Raw genomic sequence first — 20,295 nt, 5'->3', positions numbered from 1 at the left:
GAGATCAGTGGCTCACAACAGTGATTATGTTTGGAAACCCTGATCCATTTCATTATGATTTGGTGGGAGAAGTAGGGCTCCCTCTTCACTTCCTTCCCACTGAATCTCAATCAGTCACATAAGGCAATTAGAAAGTCAGAAAGCATTTTTAACTTACTATGGGCCTCATTACCACCCTGACGGGTTGTGGCGGTGGTCGGACCACTGCCAATGAAACGGTCCAAGCGCCATATTACGACCACAGCAGTAGCGCCACGTTTGGACCGCCAGCACTGCCAGTTTTCATCCACACGACGGTTTGGTGTTGCTGGCAGTCCTAATCTGCCAGGGCAGCACTAGAAGCAGCGCCATCCTGGGGAATACAACCCTCTTCCCTGCTAGCAGTTTCATGGAGGTAACCCCGCCATGAAAAGTCTGGCGGAGATAGGGTGTAGGGTGCTCCAGGGTGCCTCTGCACTGCCTATGCACTCGGCATGGGCAGTGCAGGGCCCCCCCTGGCCAGTCCCATCATAATGTTCACTGCTCTGCAGACAGTGAAATTGCGACGGCTTGATGGTGCGCCCTACACACTACAGCATTGCCGCCAGCTCTATGACGAGCTGCAGACAATGCTGTAGGCCATTTCCCACTGGGCCAGTGGGCAGAGACTATGTTTCTGCCCGCTGACCTACTGGACAACTCGTAATTGGCCCTGCGAGGCATCCTACCTGTCGGGACTTCGGCGGGCGGCTTTTCCGTGTGCTGAAGTCATAATAAGCCCCTATGTGTCTATATATATTTGTAGATTGCAACTCTATTGTTGTTGCATAAGCTGTGATTTTGTGAATTTCCAGTTTTACTAGTGAAAAATGGTTTAGTAAATCAGGTCCAAACTTTTTACGAGGAGAAAATTATTAAGACTCATGTTCATTACAGCATTTAATCGGTGTGACATAATAGCTTAAATGTTACTATTGCAGAAACCAGTAGCCAGTGAATTATTTTAATAAAGGCAAACTTTTACTGATAATTTTACAATTTATGCCAAATTGTGTGATTTGTACAATATCGTATTTGCACATGCAAGTGCTCTCCTGTCACAAACATTTAACTCTGCACCCTATATACCAGACTGAAGCAGCTAGTTTACAAGTTCCCTAAAGGCTCTCAGATAACAGTGACATCAGTTTTCTACAAAACAAGAGATTGTGAGCTCAATAAAATGGGTTTTAATCCCATCCCCAAAGAATAACCATTGTCTGACAGGTGTAGACCCTCATAAAAAATACAAAATGTCTATAACATTTGATGTACATTACGTTCACATGCAGATACTCACTGCACCCATGAGGGCCAAGCCTGAACCAATGTTGATTATTGTCGGAATTATGTTAAATTTTCCAGCCTAAAAGAGAAACAGAACCCCTAAGCATTATACACCAGTTGATCACGAAAATACATCATTATAAAAACAATAGTGTTGCAGTAACTTTAGGAAAAGTAGAGCTCATGTTGACAGTTAGTCCTATTATTACAATTATAGAACTCAGGCTTCATGGTCTTAAGATATTATATCTAGACAACATCTCTTGTGAATTCATGTTGATTTTGCAATGAACACCTTTTGGACCCTTAAGGACTATGACACAGAGAATACATTTATTTATGTCTTGCATTTCAATTAATATAATGATAATGTCAGCCCTAACTCTGCTTTAACACTGTGCTAATTATCTAAGTTCTGTAAGACCCTATTTTGGATTCTGTCTTTATTGGTCTCATGGCTAATCTTGCACCTTAATTGCTATGACCTTTGTGTTTAGTTGTCTGAACTGTGTCGTACTACTTTTTTTCTTACATCCATGTATTCTGTTCTTGATTGATCTCTTGCTCATGTCGGGTGTTTATTTATCATCTTCTCTTAAAGCCAATCTTCTGGGTTGTCTGTCATGATTGTCTACCATGTTCTTTCTTGAGCGTCATCCTGAGCATGTTGGTGTTTTTCTTATCCAACCTCTGCCATGGTTAGACTTTTGCAATGTTCTAGAGCCCACATCTTCTTTCACCACGAAAGGTCTTTATTTGTCAACATCTCTTAAGGTTTTTCACCTGGGCTGACTCTCTTCAGAGTCATCTCACTCATCTATTGATTATACATTAACTGTGCTTACTTTTCAAAAGTCTGCTATTTTGAGATTGTCTATCTGGACTACCTTTCTCCACTGATACTGTTTACTTTTAGTTTAGTTCCTCTATTAAAGAGCCTTCAGACAGTAGTCTTCTTTTTTTCTCTATCTCCGTGCACGTGTTTTGGTTGAACTGTGAAACTGTTGTGTGAGGAAGTGGAGTACTCGTTGGGGTGGTAGTGAGACCTCACCACGTAATAATGTCAGAATTATGTGTCAGGTCCTGTTAGGTTTCTTTAAATAAAACCTTAGTTCATTCCTGGGTAGCTGTGGCACAGAACAGTCAGACTAACTCAAAGGAAACACGTCTAAAGCACTTATCAGTACCAAAACATTCAGAAAGCAAGAAACATGACACAGCTTATATAAATAGTATATATTTTTATCTTTAAATAGACACCACAATGACAAAAATCTGATGAAGGGTCAAACAGTTATGATTTTTGCAAGGTTTTCATATATTAGTGCAATTCACTCCAAAACGTTTTGTAAATCATTGGTTTTCACTCTTACCTATATAGTCTACGAGCCTTGAACATTAGTGTCTGGTACAAAGTCAAAGTTTTGGGCTGATCGAGATGGAGTTGGGGTCAGATGCAGGGGCCCGGGTTTGTCCTGGTCAAACTTTTCTCTTTGCACTCAGGAAATTTTCTGGCTCTTTTTCTTGTTGGCGGTCTCCTCTGCAACTTCAATCCAGCATTGGTTTTGACAGTGATGGGCAGGTGAAATCCATCGGTCCTGCAGAAGCCTTGGTTCTTGATGGGAGTTCAGCAGCAGTGTATGAGTCTGGGATTCTGTGCCCCAAACCACTTATCTTTTGCTTTAGGCTCACATGTTGCAGTAGCAGGTACACCTTGCAGCACCAGCCAAGGGCCAAGGACCTCGGGAGCACCTCATGTGTGCTAGGACTCAATCTCATGGGCTACACCAGTGCAGTCCAATGCAAGTCCAGTCGTAACTGATCAACTGGGCACTTTGCAGGTTCAGGGCGTCTTTAGATTTTGTGACCCTGAAGCTTAACAGGAGGCTTAGACCACCCATGAAGAAATAAGTGGCTTATTCTAACAGCATGTACACAGGAAGATTGTACAGAGCCACTGTCTGATGACCTCTGAAATATTCTTCAATATAATCGCACTATTCCGTGACACTCTTCTGAATATTATTATTTTTCTTTCTTTTTCAATATACAGGTCAACACAACCTAAGGATTTCTTCCTGCTTCCTTTTCCCCATATGATATGTATGTCAAACATGCTCTTACCTTTCCGTTGACCATCACATCGAAACGTATCCCATATGCTTTAATCAGAGTCCGATAATCTGTCCCATCAGCATCTCTGTAGTATTTGGCAAACCTAAAAGTTAGAATACAGTGCTCAGTTTTAAGGTATTAGTGATGTGTGGTATCAGTGCTGTATTAGTGCTGTTCCCATCTACTATAATTTGGAGTATCACTACCTCAGTACTTGATGAGTTATGCCACAACCTTTTGTCTGCAACAAGCTCTTTAAAATGCATGTTCCCTTCTTAGGGGTAACAGTCCTCTCTGTGGGTAAACACTCACTATGAACATTTTTGCCACAAACTCGACACCTATCTTGTGTGTCAATAGAACTGCGATTTGTTTTTTTGTTAGGGCACGTGCTCTTCATTGTTATTTGCAGAGTCTGAAACTGCGTTTCTTCCTTTATTGTATATGTGTGTGGACGTTCATATATCACACACTAAAGATTCCTTAGCACATAAATAATAGATATGATTACTAAACTCAGTGCTGAAAAAATGTTGAGTACCTTCTGCCCAATTAAGGTGAAGTGGAAGGGTGATCCACAGCTTTGACACCTCTCTGGAAAATTAGCAGCAGTACCATCTAGCTCATTTGATTTTGGGAACCTAAAGAAGTAGTTGATGTGTAGGCTGTCCCAGCGAAAGAGCATTATGAGTAAAGCAGAGTGATCTGCTTGGTTGCATTCATTCGCCAGAAACCAGTGGAGACTCTTGGTAACTGGGTCACCAGTGAAGCCCCCAGGGTCATGCAAATTAGTATTTTGAAGGTATTGCATTTTAAGTATAAGAAAATGACGAATTCTTATTCAGGCATTTTCGGCAATATCTAACCTCACAGCTTTTACTGCAATGGGCAGTCAGCTTCTGCTGCACCGAATGTTTTATGGGTTGGTAACATATTTTATTTTACCTAACGCAAGGCAGCAGGCAAAGACCTCTGTGAAAACTCATGGTTGTTCAGGGTGCTCTGGGAGAATGGACTGTGGTACCAAAATCTAAAAAATCCTAACCTTAGGACTACTAAGGGATTGTTGGTGCCTTATTGCTGTAGGACAGGATTTTCTTGCTATACGTTCTTGTTGCTGATCACTTTGAGATAATCAAAAGCTTTATTCTGCTACTGATTCTGTTAGTGGCCATTGCCTGTTGTCTGATCTACAAGACCACCTTTGGTTCCTGGTCCATCCTGATGATCACAGACGATCACAGGCCACACAACCATGCTGTGTCTCCCAGCTGCATGACTGTTTCGGTGGAAGCATGGGTCTCTATTCAATTGTTTGTTAAAGAAGGATACCCAGGAATTATGACATTTGTGAAATCTAAGTGGAATACAGCTGGATTAATTACATGTGCTCCACCTCTTTAATATGCCATAAAAATAGGTCTGTTAAGATGTGTAACAAGAGCATGTAAGAAATGACTGGAGACCTAGATTAACTCTTGGTAACAACTAGGAATATCCTGTTACTGTGCTTGATATTTGCTTAGGGAGTTGTAATGAATCGATTTGAACCTCAGTCTTGAGAAATAAGAGGGGTAAGGTTACCTCATGACCGTCACACATACTATGCCCTTCATTACAGGCCGCAGTGGCGGTTGGACTGCCGCCAATGTAGCTGTCCGACAGCCACATTACAACTGTGGCAGTTGGGCCATGGTCGGACCGCCAGCACCACCACTTCTCCAAGGGAGGGACTGGTGGACCTGGTGGACCTAATACGCAAGGGCATCACTGCAAGCACAGCTGCCCTGTTGATAGCCCTGCCATGTAAAGGCTGGCAGAGACAGGGTGCAAGGGGGGCCGGTGGGGGCCACTGCACGTCCCATGCACTTACCTTCGGCAGTGCAGGGGCCCCCATGGCCAGCCCCATCACCCTATGCACCGCAACATTGCCGCTGGATCTATTATGAGCCAGCGTCAATGTTGTGGGCTGTTTCTTGCTGGCCCAGTGGGTGGAAACTCTGTTTATGCCCACTGACTCAGGGGGAAACTCTTAATAGGGGCATTGGGAAGGGGACCTCACTGGCAGTAACATGACCGTGGGGCTTGGCCTTTTCTGTCCACCGAAGTCGTAATGAGGGGCTATGTGTTAGGCTTCTGTTCGAAATCTCCTAGTGTGTCAGTTTCAGAAAACTGGAACCCAGTCAAGAGCTGGTCATATACTGGTAGGGTCAGAAAGCCACCCTAATTGAGTACAGCAAGCCCAATGCCCTGAATAACAGTGGTGAAGAAGATTAGTAAGGTACACTCCCTCATTCACACAAGTAACTCTAGGCAAACGTATACGATCAAACATATCAGACTGAAACCTTATTATATCTAAGCTGTTATAACATTGCTTGTTGTGGCACTGATGGGAAAGCCTCCTCCTTTCTTGTTGCTTGGAGGGAGTATATTTTTTCACTCTCCTGAATTCAGAATGACAAAGAGACTGTTGTCATGTGTTGCCACAGTTCTCTGACTTTCTCTTAGTGACAAAAAGCCTGAAAAGGTGGTTCATACAAGTCAGGGCCCTTGGTAGGTGGTCGTTGGAGAACCCTGCGCCTGCACATCCACTGATTAATTCTACCTTTTGGACTTGATTCATAGGGGGTAGAGCATGTAGCTCAATGGGTCAGCGGTTGCCAGAGAATTGTGTAGTGCTGTGACAGTCTTATCTGTAGTGGTATTGGTGTATTACATTCAGAGACCTCAGTTACAGTGGCCTGTTGTGCAACGATAGACACCTATCTAGGAACAGAGTGAGATGGGAAGTGATGATATAGGAATCCAAATCTCAGCAGCTATCTCTGTGCTGAACCTTAACTAGTGGCTTTAAAATTGAGCCACACATAAAGAAAGGGTTCCCTTTGTGGAGATCGGATGACTATTTGAGGGGACTAGCAACTACTCCTGCATTAAAATAAGCATGAAACAAGATCCCAGGAATTTACTTGAGAGGATGACAGATGGGGGGCACCTGCCGTTTGCCATTTTTTGGCAGATACCTCGCCCACCAACATCACAGTTTTCTGACCCCGTTTTAGTGCCTCAGCTGGACCTCTCTTTACACAGGGCTAGAGTTTGTTCTGTAATTGAGCCAGCTAGTAGGTAGTGAGAAGAAACATACTCTTTAGGCCTAGATCTAGGCCATCAATAATTGGGAACCTCCCAGAACCCAGATTAAGGGGAGGTCCCTCCTGTAGTTTATATATAGACATTCTGTAAAAGGGTTCTGGGACAACTGTTGACCCACTTAATTAACTGCTCACCAAGAAGCAACCGTGATAGTCAGTTGGTTCCATAACTGCCAGATGTAATTTGTGATACTGAAAGTTGCCTTCTATGTGGACAAATGTTCATAGTTCAAAAAGTCGGATTATTAGCTGGAGCAGTGTTAGCGCAGATCAGTGATTCAGGTAAAAAACAATCAGGGACCTTCATCAGGAGGCGATTGTTACCCAAAAAGTGAAAGTGGACAGCCACAAATTTTTTATAATTTGGCAAAGTCTTAATAGAACTGGCTGTACAGAGTTTGATGTGTCCAAGTTGATATAGTATAACATATTATTGTGGATGAAATATCATCCTACAGGAATATTGTGACCCAAATATCGGCAACCAAAATATTAGAAATGTACATGTATATAAATTATAGGCTTATGATACTTAATTCCACATATATATATATATTCACTTGAAGATATATCTTCAACATACATGGATGTGGAGTTGAGAATAATAAATCTATACTTATTTATATTCACAAAAAAAACAAAGGTAAGAGGGACGATTTTTTTAAATGTTAAGTAACATTAAATTCCCTTCTGTTAATCCAACACTCGCAGGTCACAGCACCGAACACCGCACCACGCATGGCATTTGGCAGTGCCTGGCCAAGCTCTCCATAGGTGCCCAACCCCGCACTACTTAAAGGGGAGGGAGAGGCATGCAGACACCCTCCCTATGCTGATTTTGGCCCTGGGGTGCCCATATCCTGGGACCTTGCTAATTTGTGAAAGGGAGAGGGCCACGTGGCCCCCCTCCCTGGGCTGATGTTGTCTCTGGGGACCCCATTTCTCGGGGATTGGTGAATTCATGAAACAGGAGGGGGCCCACATGGCCTCTACTTCCTGGCTGAATTTGGCACCAGGGACCCAATCCCCCGGGTTGATCCTGTCAGTAGCATATACTTGTCTCAAAGATTAAGAGGTCATTATGATCCCCGGTGGTTCAGCCCGCCATGCCGACAGCGGGTAAAAAGACCGCCACCGTCATGACAGGCTGAACTGCCATACAATGTACACATGGAGAGCCGCCATAGGCAGCCCTCCTCCACCGCCAGGCTGCCTCCGACAGGAAGCCTGACGGTGGAAGGAATCATCATCCAACAGGGAAGCGCTGCTGCCCCTCGGATAATGATCCCTACAGCCACCAGCCTTTCCCTAGCGGGTTCCCCCGCCAGGGAAAGGCTGGCGGAAGGAGTGCTCTGGAGCCCCCCTGGGTGCCCCTTCACTGCCCATGCACCTGGCATGGGCAGTGCAGGGGCCCCTGTGCAGTGCCCCATTGCGCAGGTCACTGCTCGATTTACAGGCAGTGATCTGCGCGATGGGTGCAGCTGCACCTGCCGCACAGAGGCAATTACGGCGGCTCCACATGGAGCCGCCGGCAGTGGCTCAGCAGAATGATCTTTATGCAGCCGGCGGCGTCCCAGGGGGGCTGGCGGTCAGTTAAATGACCGCCAGCCTGAACACGGCGGTAAACACCGCCGTGTTCATAATGAGGGCCTAAGTCATAAACGTGTAAGTACACAAGGCCAGTACAGTGAAAATGCGAATGGTTCATTAAATCAGTTATGGTTCCTTTGATCGCTCCGGCACTAGATAAGGTGTATAGATCCATTTAAGATCATGAATACACCATTGTTGCAATTTTGAATCTTACCACGTGCCATCCTGAATAAAGTAATAAACTTAGGATAGGCATGCAGGGAGATTTAATAATTTTATCAAGTACTGGTTTTCTACTCACCAGGATAGACTTTTTCTGATCTCCCTGTCCCAAAAGGAGCAAGTTCTCCTCTGAGTTGAGGGCGCTGCGGTAGTATCATCTCAACTCGGCAGGAAATGGCCAATGTTGAAGCATGCCACTATTAGGTGGGTGAGGCTTTTCCATCCATAAAAAGGATATGTCATCATGGAGACATAGTAGAAGACCTGGGTCTAGGACCATAGGAATCGCTAGGTGTGTAACAGGATCCTTCTCCACTGAGTTGTGTGATTGTGTAATGATTATGACTTAATGGAGTTTTGAGGGTTTTTCCTACCTCTCTTTAGTGTTAGTATGAACCCCATCCCCTGAGGCCTGGTGAATCCAAAGAGGAGGGGGGCCATGTGGCCCAACCACAGGCTGATGTTGACCCCAGGGTTCCCATGCCCCGGTGCCTGGGCTATTATGGGAAGGGAAGGGGAGCTGCATGGCCCCCTCCCTGGTGCAATTTTGGGCCTAGGGACCCCATCTCTGGGGTGCAACCAATTCATGAAAAGGTAGGGGACTGTGTGGCCCCTCAGCCCAGGGACTCCACCCCCCAGGGCCTGGCCAATAAAACAAAAACAAAGGGGAGGGGAGCCACACGGCCCCCTCCCTGGGCTGCTTTTGGCCCCAGAGACCTCATCTCCCCAGGCTCCAGCCACTTATTCCTGGTTGTCCTGCCCCCGCCGAGGGCAACCAGTGTGCACCTTGTGGACAATGATGGAGAGCCTCAATTCCCCTGCAGTCCCATTACTCCCACACGCAGAGAGCAGCAAGAAGTGCTGCTCCCTGCATGTGGAAGCAATTGTTTTATCTGTTTTCCAACAGATGATAAGTCGACTCCCAGCAAGCGGTAGCAGTTTTCCTGCTCTCGCCCAGTGGGAGAAGATTTACTGTTTGCTCTTGCTTGGAGGGAGCTGTAATAGCTTCCACCAAGTGACAGCAAACTACTATTTGCCGAGGGTGGGCACCTCGGGATATAGAGAGCCGGCCTGGGCGGTGGCAGTCCCCTGGGACATTAATGGCCCTCCTAACCTGTGTGACCCCGCCACCATTTTCTTGATGATTGTGGTCCTGGGGAGGTGGTGGTCCCTGGGGTCCTATTGTGCAAAGGAGGGGGGTCCACAAGGCCCCTTTTCAATTTGTTGGTCACGCCCCAGGGAGGTGGCAGTTCTTGGCAGTGTCCCTGGGGGACCCCACCACCAGGCCTAGTGGGTCAGGGTATTCCTACCCTGCCCGTCTCTTTTTAAAAACTTTTTTTGGTCCCAAAATGGCTGCCACCACTTCCTGTTTGAAGTGTTGGGAGGCAATCAGATCTCAGTATGAGATCTGTCAGATCCGTGGAGGGTCCAAGTCTCTAGAAATACAATGTTGTTTGTTTTTAATTACTCAAAAACTACTGAATGGATTACACTAAATCACAAAAAGAACTCTTTCTGGACCACAGCTAGCTTTCTGCCCAATTTGGTATAATTCCATCCAGCGTTTCCGCATGTAATTGTGTCTCAAATCCCTTTGGAAATTGCATGGGGAAAACATGTTTTGGGACCCCATCTCCCTATTTTAGGCCCCTGCTTTATAAATCACCCCAAAACTTTCAAGGCAGCAGCTGAAGTGAGTGGCATACTAAATTTGAAAAATGTGTGAAGATTCATCAAACTGCACCAAAGGTACTGGCAAGACATAAAACACTGTTCCTATGGAATTTGGGTCCTAACTATAACTACCTACTGGCAATCGCCAATAGATAATATACTTACCTTCATGATATTTAACTTGTTAATATCTTCCCCCCCACAATATGTTTATAGGACAATATTTCTATTCCTGAAATTCTAACCTACAACCAGGTAGGTTCTCCATATTCAAACATACCCAGCCTCATTAGGTTTTTTCCATCTTGATGAAGAATTTCCACAGGAGCAGAGAAGAACGTTAAGCCATTCTGTGTCTGTACCCCATGTTTTTATGCCTATTTGTACCCTGTTGTTAACCATGGCTGGTAGTTTGGATATATGCCTTTCTACCATTCACCCATGTGTTTTCAGTATTTAGAAAATGCCACAGGTGAAAGTAGCTGCCTCAATTTAAATTGTGGGCCCTTGGCATAGTATTAAAATGAAATGAAATCTTCAGACTTTGCTAAAAGTGTACCAAGGTTGACATTTTCAAATGTGTATCTTAGCTTTTTACTTAATACAGGTTGAATATAGATAAAGCCTCAAAATAAGAGTAGAACCCTATGCTGGTTGTTTCTTAATATTTTACCAAGAAAGGTCACTTAAGTACTTTTTGTGAATTACGATGCCTGTGATGGATGCCTGGTGGATTGATGCTGCATTCCTGTTTGAAGATGACACAGAAGCTAGTACTGCTCAGACTGGATTTAATCTTTTTCCTTTGGGATAGGGTGGGTGCAACCTTTTTTGTGTTTCAGCCCTCCGCCACAGATTTATTAAGACACAAAGGCCACCCAACAAAAAAAGAGCCCTTTTGACATTCCCCAGTACTCAGATAAATGAGCAAGGAGGATAAAGCATCTTATCTGATGGATCCCAAAGTACCCATCTTTGGCTGGCAGGAAAGGAATAAAAAGATTTGCAAGGTCACCAGGCAATCCTTGTGGGTATCACCACTGCCCTGCTGAAAAAAGTAGGAAGGCAGCACAGGTGACTACTTTTAAAGTTAGTAATTTTAGGTGTTTAAAAAGACACCAAGCCTTTCCTTTTTATATATAATGCCAAAATGAAGCTCACCACTATGATTGTCTTTCTGATAAGCCACCTGTAAAAACAAAGGCCCATATTTATACTATTTTAGTGCCGCATTTGCGTCGCTTTTTGACGCAAAAACAGCACAAACTTACAAATAACGATTGTATTTTGTAAGTTTGCGCCGATTTTGCATCAAAAAATTTGGAAAATGTGGCGCTAAAAAAGTATAAATATAGGCCAAAGAGCATTCTTGTTTGCCCAGGACTGTGATGGACTAACGTTTGATATCAAGAAAGCCTTACCGTTTTAGCCTGTAATAAAAATACACTATGCTCAATGTTAAAGCTGTGGAACTACCGTATTGTGGCAGTCTAGTGCCTGGAAGACTTGTAGTAAGAGCATGGTAGCTGTGGGGCTCAGTTCATCATCCTGGCAGTGGACAAAATTATTTGTCATCTTAACTTGTTGGGAGACTCCAAAGGTTCTCTGTGAAACCAGGAGCAGTTACTTCCAAGTAATGTGCCAAAACACACAGGATACACAGCAAAGTGAATTGGTGATAAAATAGGGACCATGTAAATTTTGTCATTTTTCAGAAGAGTTCAAGAAGTTTAAATTGCGTCTCTCTAAGTGACTTGTGATTACATTCCCACCAGGCCCCATAGTGCAAGCAGAGTTCCAAAAATATGAGAACGAGTCTTGGGGCAACAGTTTCTTCAGATCCAAGATCTGTTGTTCTACTGTAGCACTTGAGTGCAGGTTTCTAGTCCCATTATAACCATAGTGCGTATATCCTTTTTAGTAGAAGTTGAAACGGGTAGTTCAGCATTTGCAATAACTAAAATAAATATTTCAACTCTGCAAGACTCTACAACTGGTTTAGAGAAGCCACTTATCTGTTGACCACATATCCTGCTCTGTCCTCAGGGGGACCTCAGACATGCCTCTTCATTCCTGTAGCTTTACTTCACTTTAAGCTTCTGAAAGGAGTGGCTGAATGGCTTAGATCACTACGTACTCTGGAATCACTTTTCTTAGAACCTATGGCTCTCAAAACGGAAGGCATGCTAGATCAATCCTTTTCTTGTGGTTCATTCAGAATTTGGATCTCTCTCCTCTCAGGCCTATTTATTTATTTATCATATATATAGAGCACAACACTCGTCCCAGAGGAATATCACAGCACTAGATCCATTGCAACATTGCATCCTGTAACACAACCTGTTAAAAAACAGCCAAGTCTTCAATTTCTTCCGGAACCTGAAAAGATCAAAGGCCAGATATCCAAAGACAGCAGATTCCAATGAGTGGCAGCTAGATGAGAGAAAGAGCAGCCACCCATTCCAATTTTTCAGATACGTTTAGTGCTAGCCAAGCTAAGTTGGCCGAGCACAGTGCACATGCAGGCTTGTAAAAAGTCACTCTGCCATGCAAAATAGCGAGCCCAGAATCATATAGTGGCCTACGATCATGGTACAGTAACTCAAATCTAGCTCTCTTAAGTACTGGTAGCCAGTGAAAAGAATTCAAACATAGGGTGGCTGCACTGTTTCGGGTGCTATTACAATTGAGTCTAGCTGATGAATTTTGAATGGACTGTAATCAAGTAAAAAAAAAAGTCCACCATTCCTAGATATAAAGCATTGCCGTTAGCCCAGCCTGCTCATAATCAATGCCTGAACTTCTGTTCTTTGCAATTCTATTGGTATCCAGCGGAAGAGCGTTCACAATTGTCTGAGCAGTCCAAAGCATGTGCCACAAATGGCATCCACCAGATCCTGCATGGAGAGGGTATCATCTATTAGGAATCCAAGGTTCTTAGCTACTTTCCTTGTTTCTGGTACAGTTCCCAGGGACGATGGCCACCACAAATCATCCCAAATATTGCGATAAGATCTCCGTCTTCACCGCATTGAGTTTTATGCAATTGCATCCAAGTATTTACTTCCGATAGACACCCAATGAGATTATCCTGGGTCTCTCTAAGTCTCTCCCCTATAGAGATAATAAGCTGGGTATTGTCTGCATATGTACAAATCTCAAAGCCCCAAGCTTTGACGATACCCGCCAAGGAAAAGACATAGATATTTAGTAGCATAGGGCTAAGTGAAGAGCCCTGAGAGAAGCCACATTGGGAAGTTTGAGAGGTGGACCTAAAAGAGGCCATCTGAACGGAATGAGATATTTTGTTCAGGAAAGAACAGAGCCATTGCAGTGCTTTTAAATGCACTCCAGACCCATGTGGTCTCTTTGTTAACAGGCCATGTGAAACCGTGTTGAAAGCTGCAGAGAGATCCAAAAGGATCAAAACCGTAGGCTACTCACCACGGGCACTTTGGCAACCTCCAAAAAAGAGCTGGACATGATAACTTTTCAATAAAAACGTTTCTCTTGCCCCTACTAACTGATTATTCTGTTTGTGGCTTCCCTTTTGCAATTCCTTGCTCAATCCTTACCCTTTTTTGTTTCCTGCTTTTAGTCCTCGGGTTAGCTCAGTTCTCTCTTCTTACATATTGATCTTAACTTTAGTTTTTCCCCAGCCAGACCACCACCTCAGTTCATCTCTCTTGTCTTATTGATGCTCATTACTTATTGATCCCTCAGCTGATAGGATCCCTTTGTTTGATTACAAGTGCTATTATTTGATGTACCATTTATGGCATTTATGGTCCTGATATTGAGCTTGTTACGTCTGCCTCTCTAGTAATGTTATATTTTTTTGTACAGCTCTCTAACTCCTTTGGGCCACGTGTGCACACTATAAAAACCTATTTAAGTAAACAGTAAATAAACAAATACATCTCTAAGAGTTCTTAAGGAGCTGATTCAAAGTTCTGGAACCTACATGGGGCTCTTATGTGAACTAAGCTCCATAAATTCTTTGCTGAGCCTAGATACTTTTTACACCAGTCCAAACTTTCATCTGCAAGCCAACCTCGTCCATTGCCCATCTGGATTATCTATTTAATCTGGGCCCACTGAAAAGACACACAATGACACCAGTATATTTGTAATCTTAAGGCTCTTTTACATTGTAATGGCCCTCCATTATAATAAATATTCTTAGAAAGCAAGAGCCTTTGACCTAACCATATGAAATAGTTATTTATTTCCCCCTATTTTTTACATATTTCAGTCTTAAAGGTTGTTGATCTTTGAGTTAATATATATTTTTTCAAAAAATACTTTTACCCAGGCCCTAGGTTCATTACCCCTTAACTGTGAAAATGTTTTCTATGTTGTTTTCAGTATTCTTTTGCTCTTCTGGTCAGGTTAACTGTGTACATTTCTGGAATAAATGTGATGTGCAGTTAAATAAGCATTTCAACTTTGTAATGGTAATTGATTTACAAAGAAAGAGTCGAAATCACCAAAAAATGAGGATATTAAGTGGCAAGAAATAATTCAGAATTCCTGATTGCAGTAACAATCCATAAAAATATAGGAAATGTGATTAAATTATTGTTTAAATGGTTTGTTGAACGATCATGGGGATGAATTGTTCCTTGACTTTACAATGCCAAAATCAACATCATCTTTTTTATCAAATCTATTACTACAAACGTTCCCAAGAAGGATTTCTCGGAAACATTGAGGTCACCAAACTCCCCAGTAAAATAAAACAAAACATATTTCCTCTCTTTTCCCGTCTTCTACTATGAACCTCAAATGCATACCCACTATTGCATACCTGAAGTTGTATCCCGCGGAGATGGATCTTTCTGAGAATTTATTGTCCAGGCGGCTGAAAGAATATCGAGGGTTACATTCTGAAGCTGAGCGGTCCAGGTCACAGTTCCATTCGATCTGAATTCCGATGACACCACCCTTTAAAGGAAAAAAGAAATGGCTGAGGGTGCATCATGTCAGACCTTTCTCCATGACACATTTGCCTTCATTTGCTTCATTTAGGGAGAGAGGACCTGCCAACATTTCGGATGTGCAGATAGGTTGCAGTTATGACCAAAATGTCGGTAGTTTATTGCTTGTACTGTTGGCTCTATAAGTACTGAAAAGCTGTCTATTTTTAAAGTATTGTTCAGAACTGAGTAACAAAAACTCTCATTCAGCACAACCCTTACCATTCACATCCTCGTTAAATCCACCTTCCCCTAGAAAGCCTAATTTGCAACAGCAACCACAAACAGCTTAGTTCACAAAACATGAGAACACTGCAAGATAAACAGGCAGAATTAGCAGCTAAAGTTTGGACACCAGGGCCCATATTTATACTTTTTGACGCTAAACTGCGCTAACGCAGTTTAGCGTCAAAAAGTTTTGCGCCGGCTAACGCCATTCTGAAGCGCCATGCGGGCGCCGTATTTATTGAATGGCGTTAGCCGGCGCAAGCAGACCGGCGCTGCCTGGTGTGCGCGAGAAAAACCACGTACACCAGGCAGCGCCGGCGTAGGGGGAAAATGGCGCATGGGCGTCTTAAAATGGGGCAAGTCAGGTTACGTCGAAAAAATCGTCGTAACCCGACTTGCGCCATTTATTTTCGACGCCCATCCCCCATCAACATGACTCCTATCATTGTAAAGATAGGAGTCATGCCCCCTTGCCCAATGGCCATGCCCAGGGGACTTCTGTCCCCTGGGCATGGTCATTGGGCATAGTGGCATGTAGGGGGGCACAAATCAGGCCCCCCTATGCCAAAAAAAATTATTAAAAAAAAATAAAAAAATACTTACCTGAATGTCCCTGGGGTGGGTCCCTCCAGCCTTGGGTGTCCTCCTGGGGTGGGCAAGGGTGGCAGGGGGGGTCCCTGGGGGCAGGGGAGGGCACTCTGGGCTCATTTTGAGCCCACTTGTCCCTTAACGCCATGCCTGACCCAGGCGTTAAAAAGCGGCGCAAATGCGCCGTTTTTAGCCACGCCCACTCCCGGGCGTCTCTTTTGCCCGGGAGTATAAATACCACGTAAAGGCCTGGGAGTCATTTTTTAGACGGGAACGCCTCCCTTGCATATCATTAACGCAAGGAAGGGGTTCACGCTAAAAAATGACGCACATTCCGGGAACTTTGGCGCTATTCGCCTCTAACGCCATAGTATAAATATGGCGTTAGTTGGCGTTAGTTTAGCGTCGAATTTGCGTCGAAAAAAACGACGCAAATTCGGCGCAAACGGAGTATAAATACGGCCCCAGATATCCTCTAACCCCAAGCGTTATTTATTCATTTCCCTGAAATCATACCTCTAGAATGTATACCCAAGTGGTCTCTTTTACTCTGTCATAAAACTCATAAAACTACAGGAGTGCCTCAGCTCAACCTGGGCCCATAAAACCTTCACTAGTCTTTTATTATGAGTATGTTCAAAATGGTGCTCTTCTTGGAGAGAGTGGCTTCCGGTCAGAATGGGTGCTAGGGGGCAGAGGTCTCATATTGCCCAGTCTAATGGGTGAGACGCTCGCTCAGTCCTGTTTTGTTTTTACTTTACCAATTATGCTATTATTTGTTAAATTCTACAAATACTTGAGTGCATCAGCTACAACCTGATAACACTATTAGAACGCTTTAGGGTTTCTAAAATAAATGACTATGAAAAATATTCCCGTTTATGAGAGTTCTCAAAAGTTCTTCAAGTGCAGCAACCACGATTACCATAACAGTACTCCTTTATTCGGTCTTGTTGTAACTAGGTGGTTTCCTCAATGCACATTCTGTATTAGCAGTCCATTTACACAGCAGTCGGACTCAATGTGTAATCATATCTGTTCCGGAAATCACAAGTGTAAATTAGCACTGCATCCGATTCTAAACACCTGCCGTGAACCCAGGTTGTCAATTAATAATCAGGTTCTTGTTAGACTTTTCATCCTTGGCGTGGTCTCCCTTAACTTTTTGCCTCTATTCCCCAGGTTGTTGATGTGTGCTGGACTCTCGATTTTGCTGTTTTTGTTACTCTGGGCACTTTACCACTGCTAACCAGTTCTAAAGTGCAAGTGCTCCTTTAAAAAATGTGTATGTGATTGGTTTATCCATGATTGGTATATTTGATTTACTAGTAAGTCCCTAGTAAAGTGCACTAGAGGTGCCAGGGCCTGTAAATCACATGCCAAATGCTACTAGTGGGCCTGCAGCACTGGTTGTGCCACCCACATAAGTAGTTCTGTAATCATGTCTCAGACCTGCCATTGCAGTGTCTGTGTGTGCAGTTTTAACTGTAAGTTCGACTTGGCAAGTGTGCCCACTTGTCAGGCCTAAACCTCCCCTTTTCCTACATGTCAGACACCCCTAAGGTAGGCCCTAGGTAGCCCCAAGGGCAGGGTGCAGTGTATGGTTAAGGTAGGACATATAGGCCCTGATTCTTACCTTGCCGGGCGGCGGAGGCCCCCCGCCAGAACACCGCACCGCGGTCGTCAGACCGCTGCAGTGATTCTGGGATTTCCACTGGGCGGCCCAGACGTTCCCACGGTCCAGGAGGCGGCGAAGCCTGAGGGTGACGCCCCGGAGCCTACAGGGGAACAAGTGGCTGAACTGGGGGAGGTCCCTGAATTGTCACAGTGGCAGCAGGAAGGGGGGCCCACCAGGGAAGCATTCTGTGCAGCACAGAAGACATGCCCTACTTTGGAATTTTTGCGGCAGCAGGCTGCAGACCAGGCGGCTGGCAAGGAGCCAGGATCACACCTGATTTATTGGGAGGAAGACCTCCTGTATAGCAAGCCTAAGGTTCCTGAGCCTGGGTCAGCCCGTGTGCTGGTGGTACCTAAGTGCTTCAGGGCCTTCCTACTGGGGTTGGCTCATGATGTGCCTTTAGCTGCACATTTGGGGCAAGACAAGACATTTGAGAGGCTTGTCACCCACTTTTACTGGCCCTTAATGCGCAGGCACTCAGATGCACATTGCAGGTCTTGTCAGACTTGTCAGGCAAGTGGCAAGAGTGGGAGGAAATGTAAAGCTCCCCTCCAGCCTTTGCCTGTTGTCAGTACTCCCTTTGAGAGGGTAGGCATTGACATTGTGGGGCCTCTGGATCCCAAGAGAGCCATGGGCGACAGGTTTATCCTGGTCTTGGTGGACCACGCCACCTGGTACCCAGAAGCCATTCCTTTGAGATCAATCATTTCCCCTGTGGTGGGTCGTGCATTGATGGGGGTTTTTACCCGCATGGGGTTCCCCAAGGAAGTGGTATGTGATAGGGGTACCAACTTCATATCCACGTATATGAAGTCTCTGGGGAAGGAGTGTGGGGTAACCTACAAGTTCACCACCCTTTACCACCCCCAAAGTAATGGTCTGGTTGAGAGATTCAACCGCACCTTAAAAGGCATGATCATGGGCCTGTCAGAGCCCTTGAGGCGGAAGTGGGACGTCCTCTTGCCATGCCTTCTGTTCGCCTACAGGGAGGTGTCCCAACAGGGACTTGGGTTTAGCCCTTTTGAGCTGATTTATGGCCACCCTGTGAGGGGACCCTTGAGTCTGGTTAAGGAAGCTTTGGAAAAAGCTCCTAGTAAACCCCCCCAGGATGTATTCAGTTACATGCTGGCTTTGAGAAACCAGACTGCCTGCTTCAGGAGTCTCGCTCAGGAGAACCTGGAAGCAAGACAGGAGGATATGAAACGGTGATATGACCAGAATGCCACTCTGTTCGAGTTTCAACCTGGTTAGAAAGTGTGGGTGATTGCGCCAGTGGAGCCTAGGGTGCTCCAGGATAAGTGGACTGGGCCATTGGAGGTGGTGGAGCGCAAGAGAGAAGTCACCTACCTGGTGGACTTGCGGTCTCCAAGGAACACTTTAAGGGTCCTCCATGTCAACCACCTCAAATCTCACTTTGAGCGGACTGAACTGTCCATGCTCCTTGCGACAGATGATGGGGTAGAAGAGGAGAGTGAGCCTCTTCCTGACCTCCTGTCTGCAGGAGAAAAAGATAGGTCAGTAGAGGGAGTGATCCTCTCCCCCTCCCTGACTGAGGAGCAGCAAGGTGACTGTCCCCACGTGTTGGGACAGTTTTCCTCCCTGTTTTCCCTGATCCCAGGAGTCACACACTTGTGCACACATGATGTGGAAACTGGATACAGTACACCCATTAAATAGAAGGTTTACAGGGTAACTGACAGGGTCAGGGCATGCATTAAGGATGAGGTATCCAAAATGCTTCCCCTAGGGGTTATTTAGCACTCCAGCAGTCCTTGGGCCAGCCCCGTGGTATTGGTCCCAAAGGCTCCTGCCCCTGGTGCCACTCCAGAACTCAGGTTCTGTGTGGACTACCGGGGACTCAATGCGGTCAGCAAGACTGACGCCCACCCCATCCCCCGAGCTGATGAGCTCATTCACCGGTTGGGAGCTGCCAAGTACCTCAGTACGTTTGATTTAACATCTGGGTACTGGCAGATTGCCTTAACTGAGGGGGCCAAGGAGAGGTCAGCATTCTCTACACCAGATGGACACTTTCAATTCAAAGTGATGCCATTTGGGATCCAGAATGCCCCTGCCACCTTTCAGAGGTTGGTCAACCAGGTGTTGGCTGGGCTGGATGAGTTCAGTGCCGCCTACCTGGATGACATTGCTGTGTTTAGTTCCACATGGGAGGAACACCTGCAACACCTCTGGAGAGTGTTGGAGGCCCTTCAGAAGGCAGGCCTCACTATTAAGGCGAGCAAGTGCCAAATAGGGCAGGGTTCTGTGGTGTACTTAGGACACCAGGTGGGGAGTGGCCAGGTGGCACCCCTACAGCCTAAGATTGATACAATTCTGGCTTGGGAGCCTCCCAAGACCCAGACTGAAGTGAGAGCCTTTTTAGGTCTCACAGGATATTACAGGAGGTTTGCTAAGGGATATGGTACCAATGTTACCCCCTTAACTGAGTTGACTTCTAAGAAGCAACCCAGGAAAGTGATCTGGACAGGGGCTTGGCAGAACACTTTTGATGCCCTGAAGGCTACCATGTGCAAAGCACCTGTGCTGAAGGCACCTGACTACCCCAAGGAGTTTGTTGTGCAAACAGACGCCTCAGAGCATGGTATTGGAGCAGTACTCTCACAGCTTAATGAAGAGGGCCTAGATCAACCCTTAGCCTTCATTAGCAGGAGGTTACTACCCATGGAACATAGGTGGAGTGCCATAGAACGCGAAGCGTTTGCTGTGGTCTGGGCACTGAAGAAGCTAAGACCCTACT

The 20,295-nt window shown here is 45.2% G+C and overlaps 1 protein-coding gene across 3 annotated transcripts in view; it reads right to left on the bottom strand.

The window, feature by feature from the left end:
• P2RX5 (purinergic receptor P2X 5) overlaps nucleotides 1–20,295 on the bottom strand; it is a 428,476-nt gene that overhangs the window by 14,754 nt on the left and 393,427 nt on the right. For all 3 annotated transcript variants that reach the window (XM_069226337.1, XM_069226338.1, XM_069226339.1), the window contains 3 exons: nucleotides 14,875–15,011; nucleotides 3,430–3,523; nucleotides 1,319–1,384 (listed from right to left, as the gene is read on the bottom strand). In XM_069226337.1, the coding sequence (XP_069082438.1) occupies nucleotides 1,319–1,384; nucleotides 3,430–3,523; nucleotides 14,875–15,011 (297 nt within the window). The remainder of the gene's footprint in view (nucleotides 1–1,318; nucleotides 1,385–3,429; nucleotides 3,524–14,874; nucleotides 15,012–20,295) is intronic.

The sequence above is a fragment of the Pleurodeles waltl genome, chromosome 3_1, assembly GCF_031143425.1.
Source record: "Pleurodeles waltl isolate 20211129_DDA chromosome 3_1, aPleWal1.hap1.20221129, whole genome shotgun sequence".
NCBI classification, from domain to species: Eukaryota; Metazoa; Chordata; class Amphibia; order Caudata; family Salamandridae; genus Pleurodeles; species Pleurodeles waltl.
Note: the sequence above shows the minus strand (reverse complement) of the source record. Positions and strands in the feature narration are given on the sequence as shown.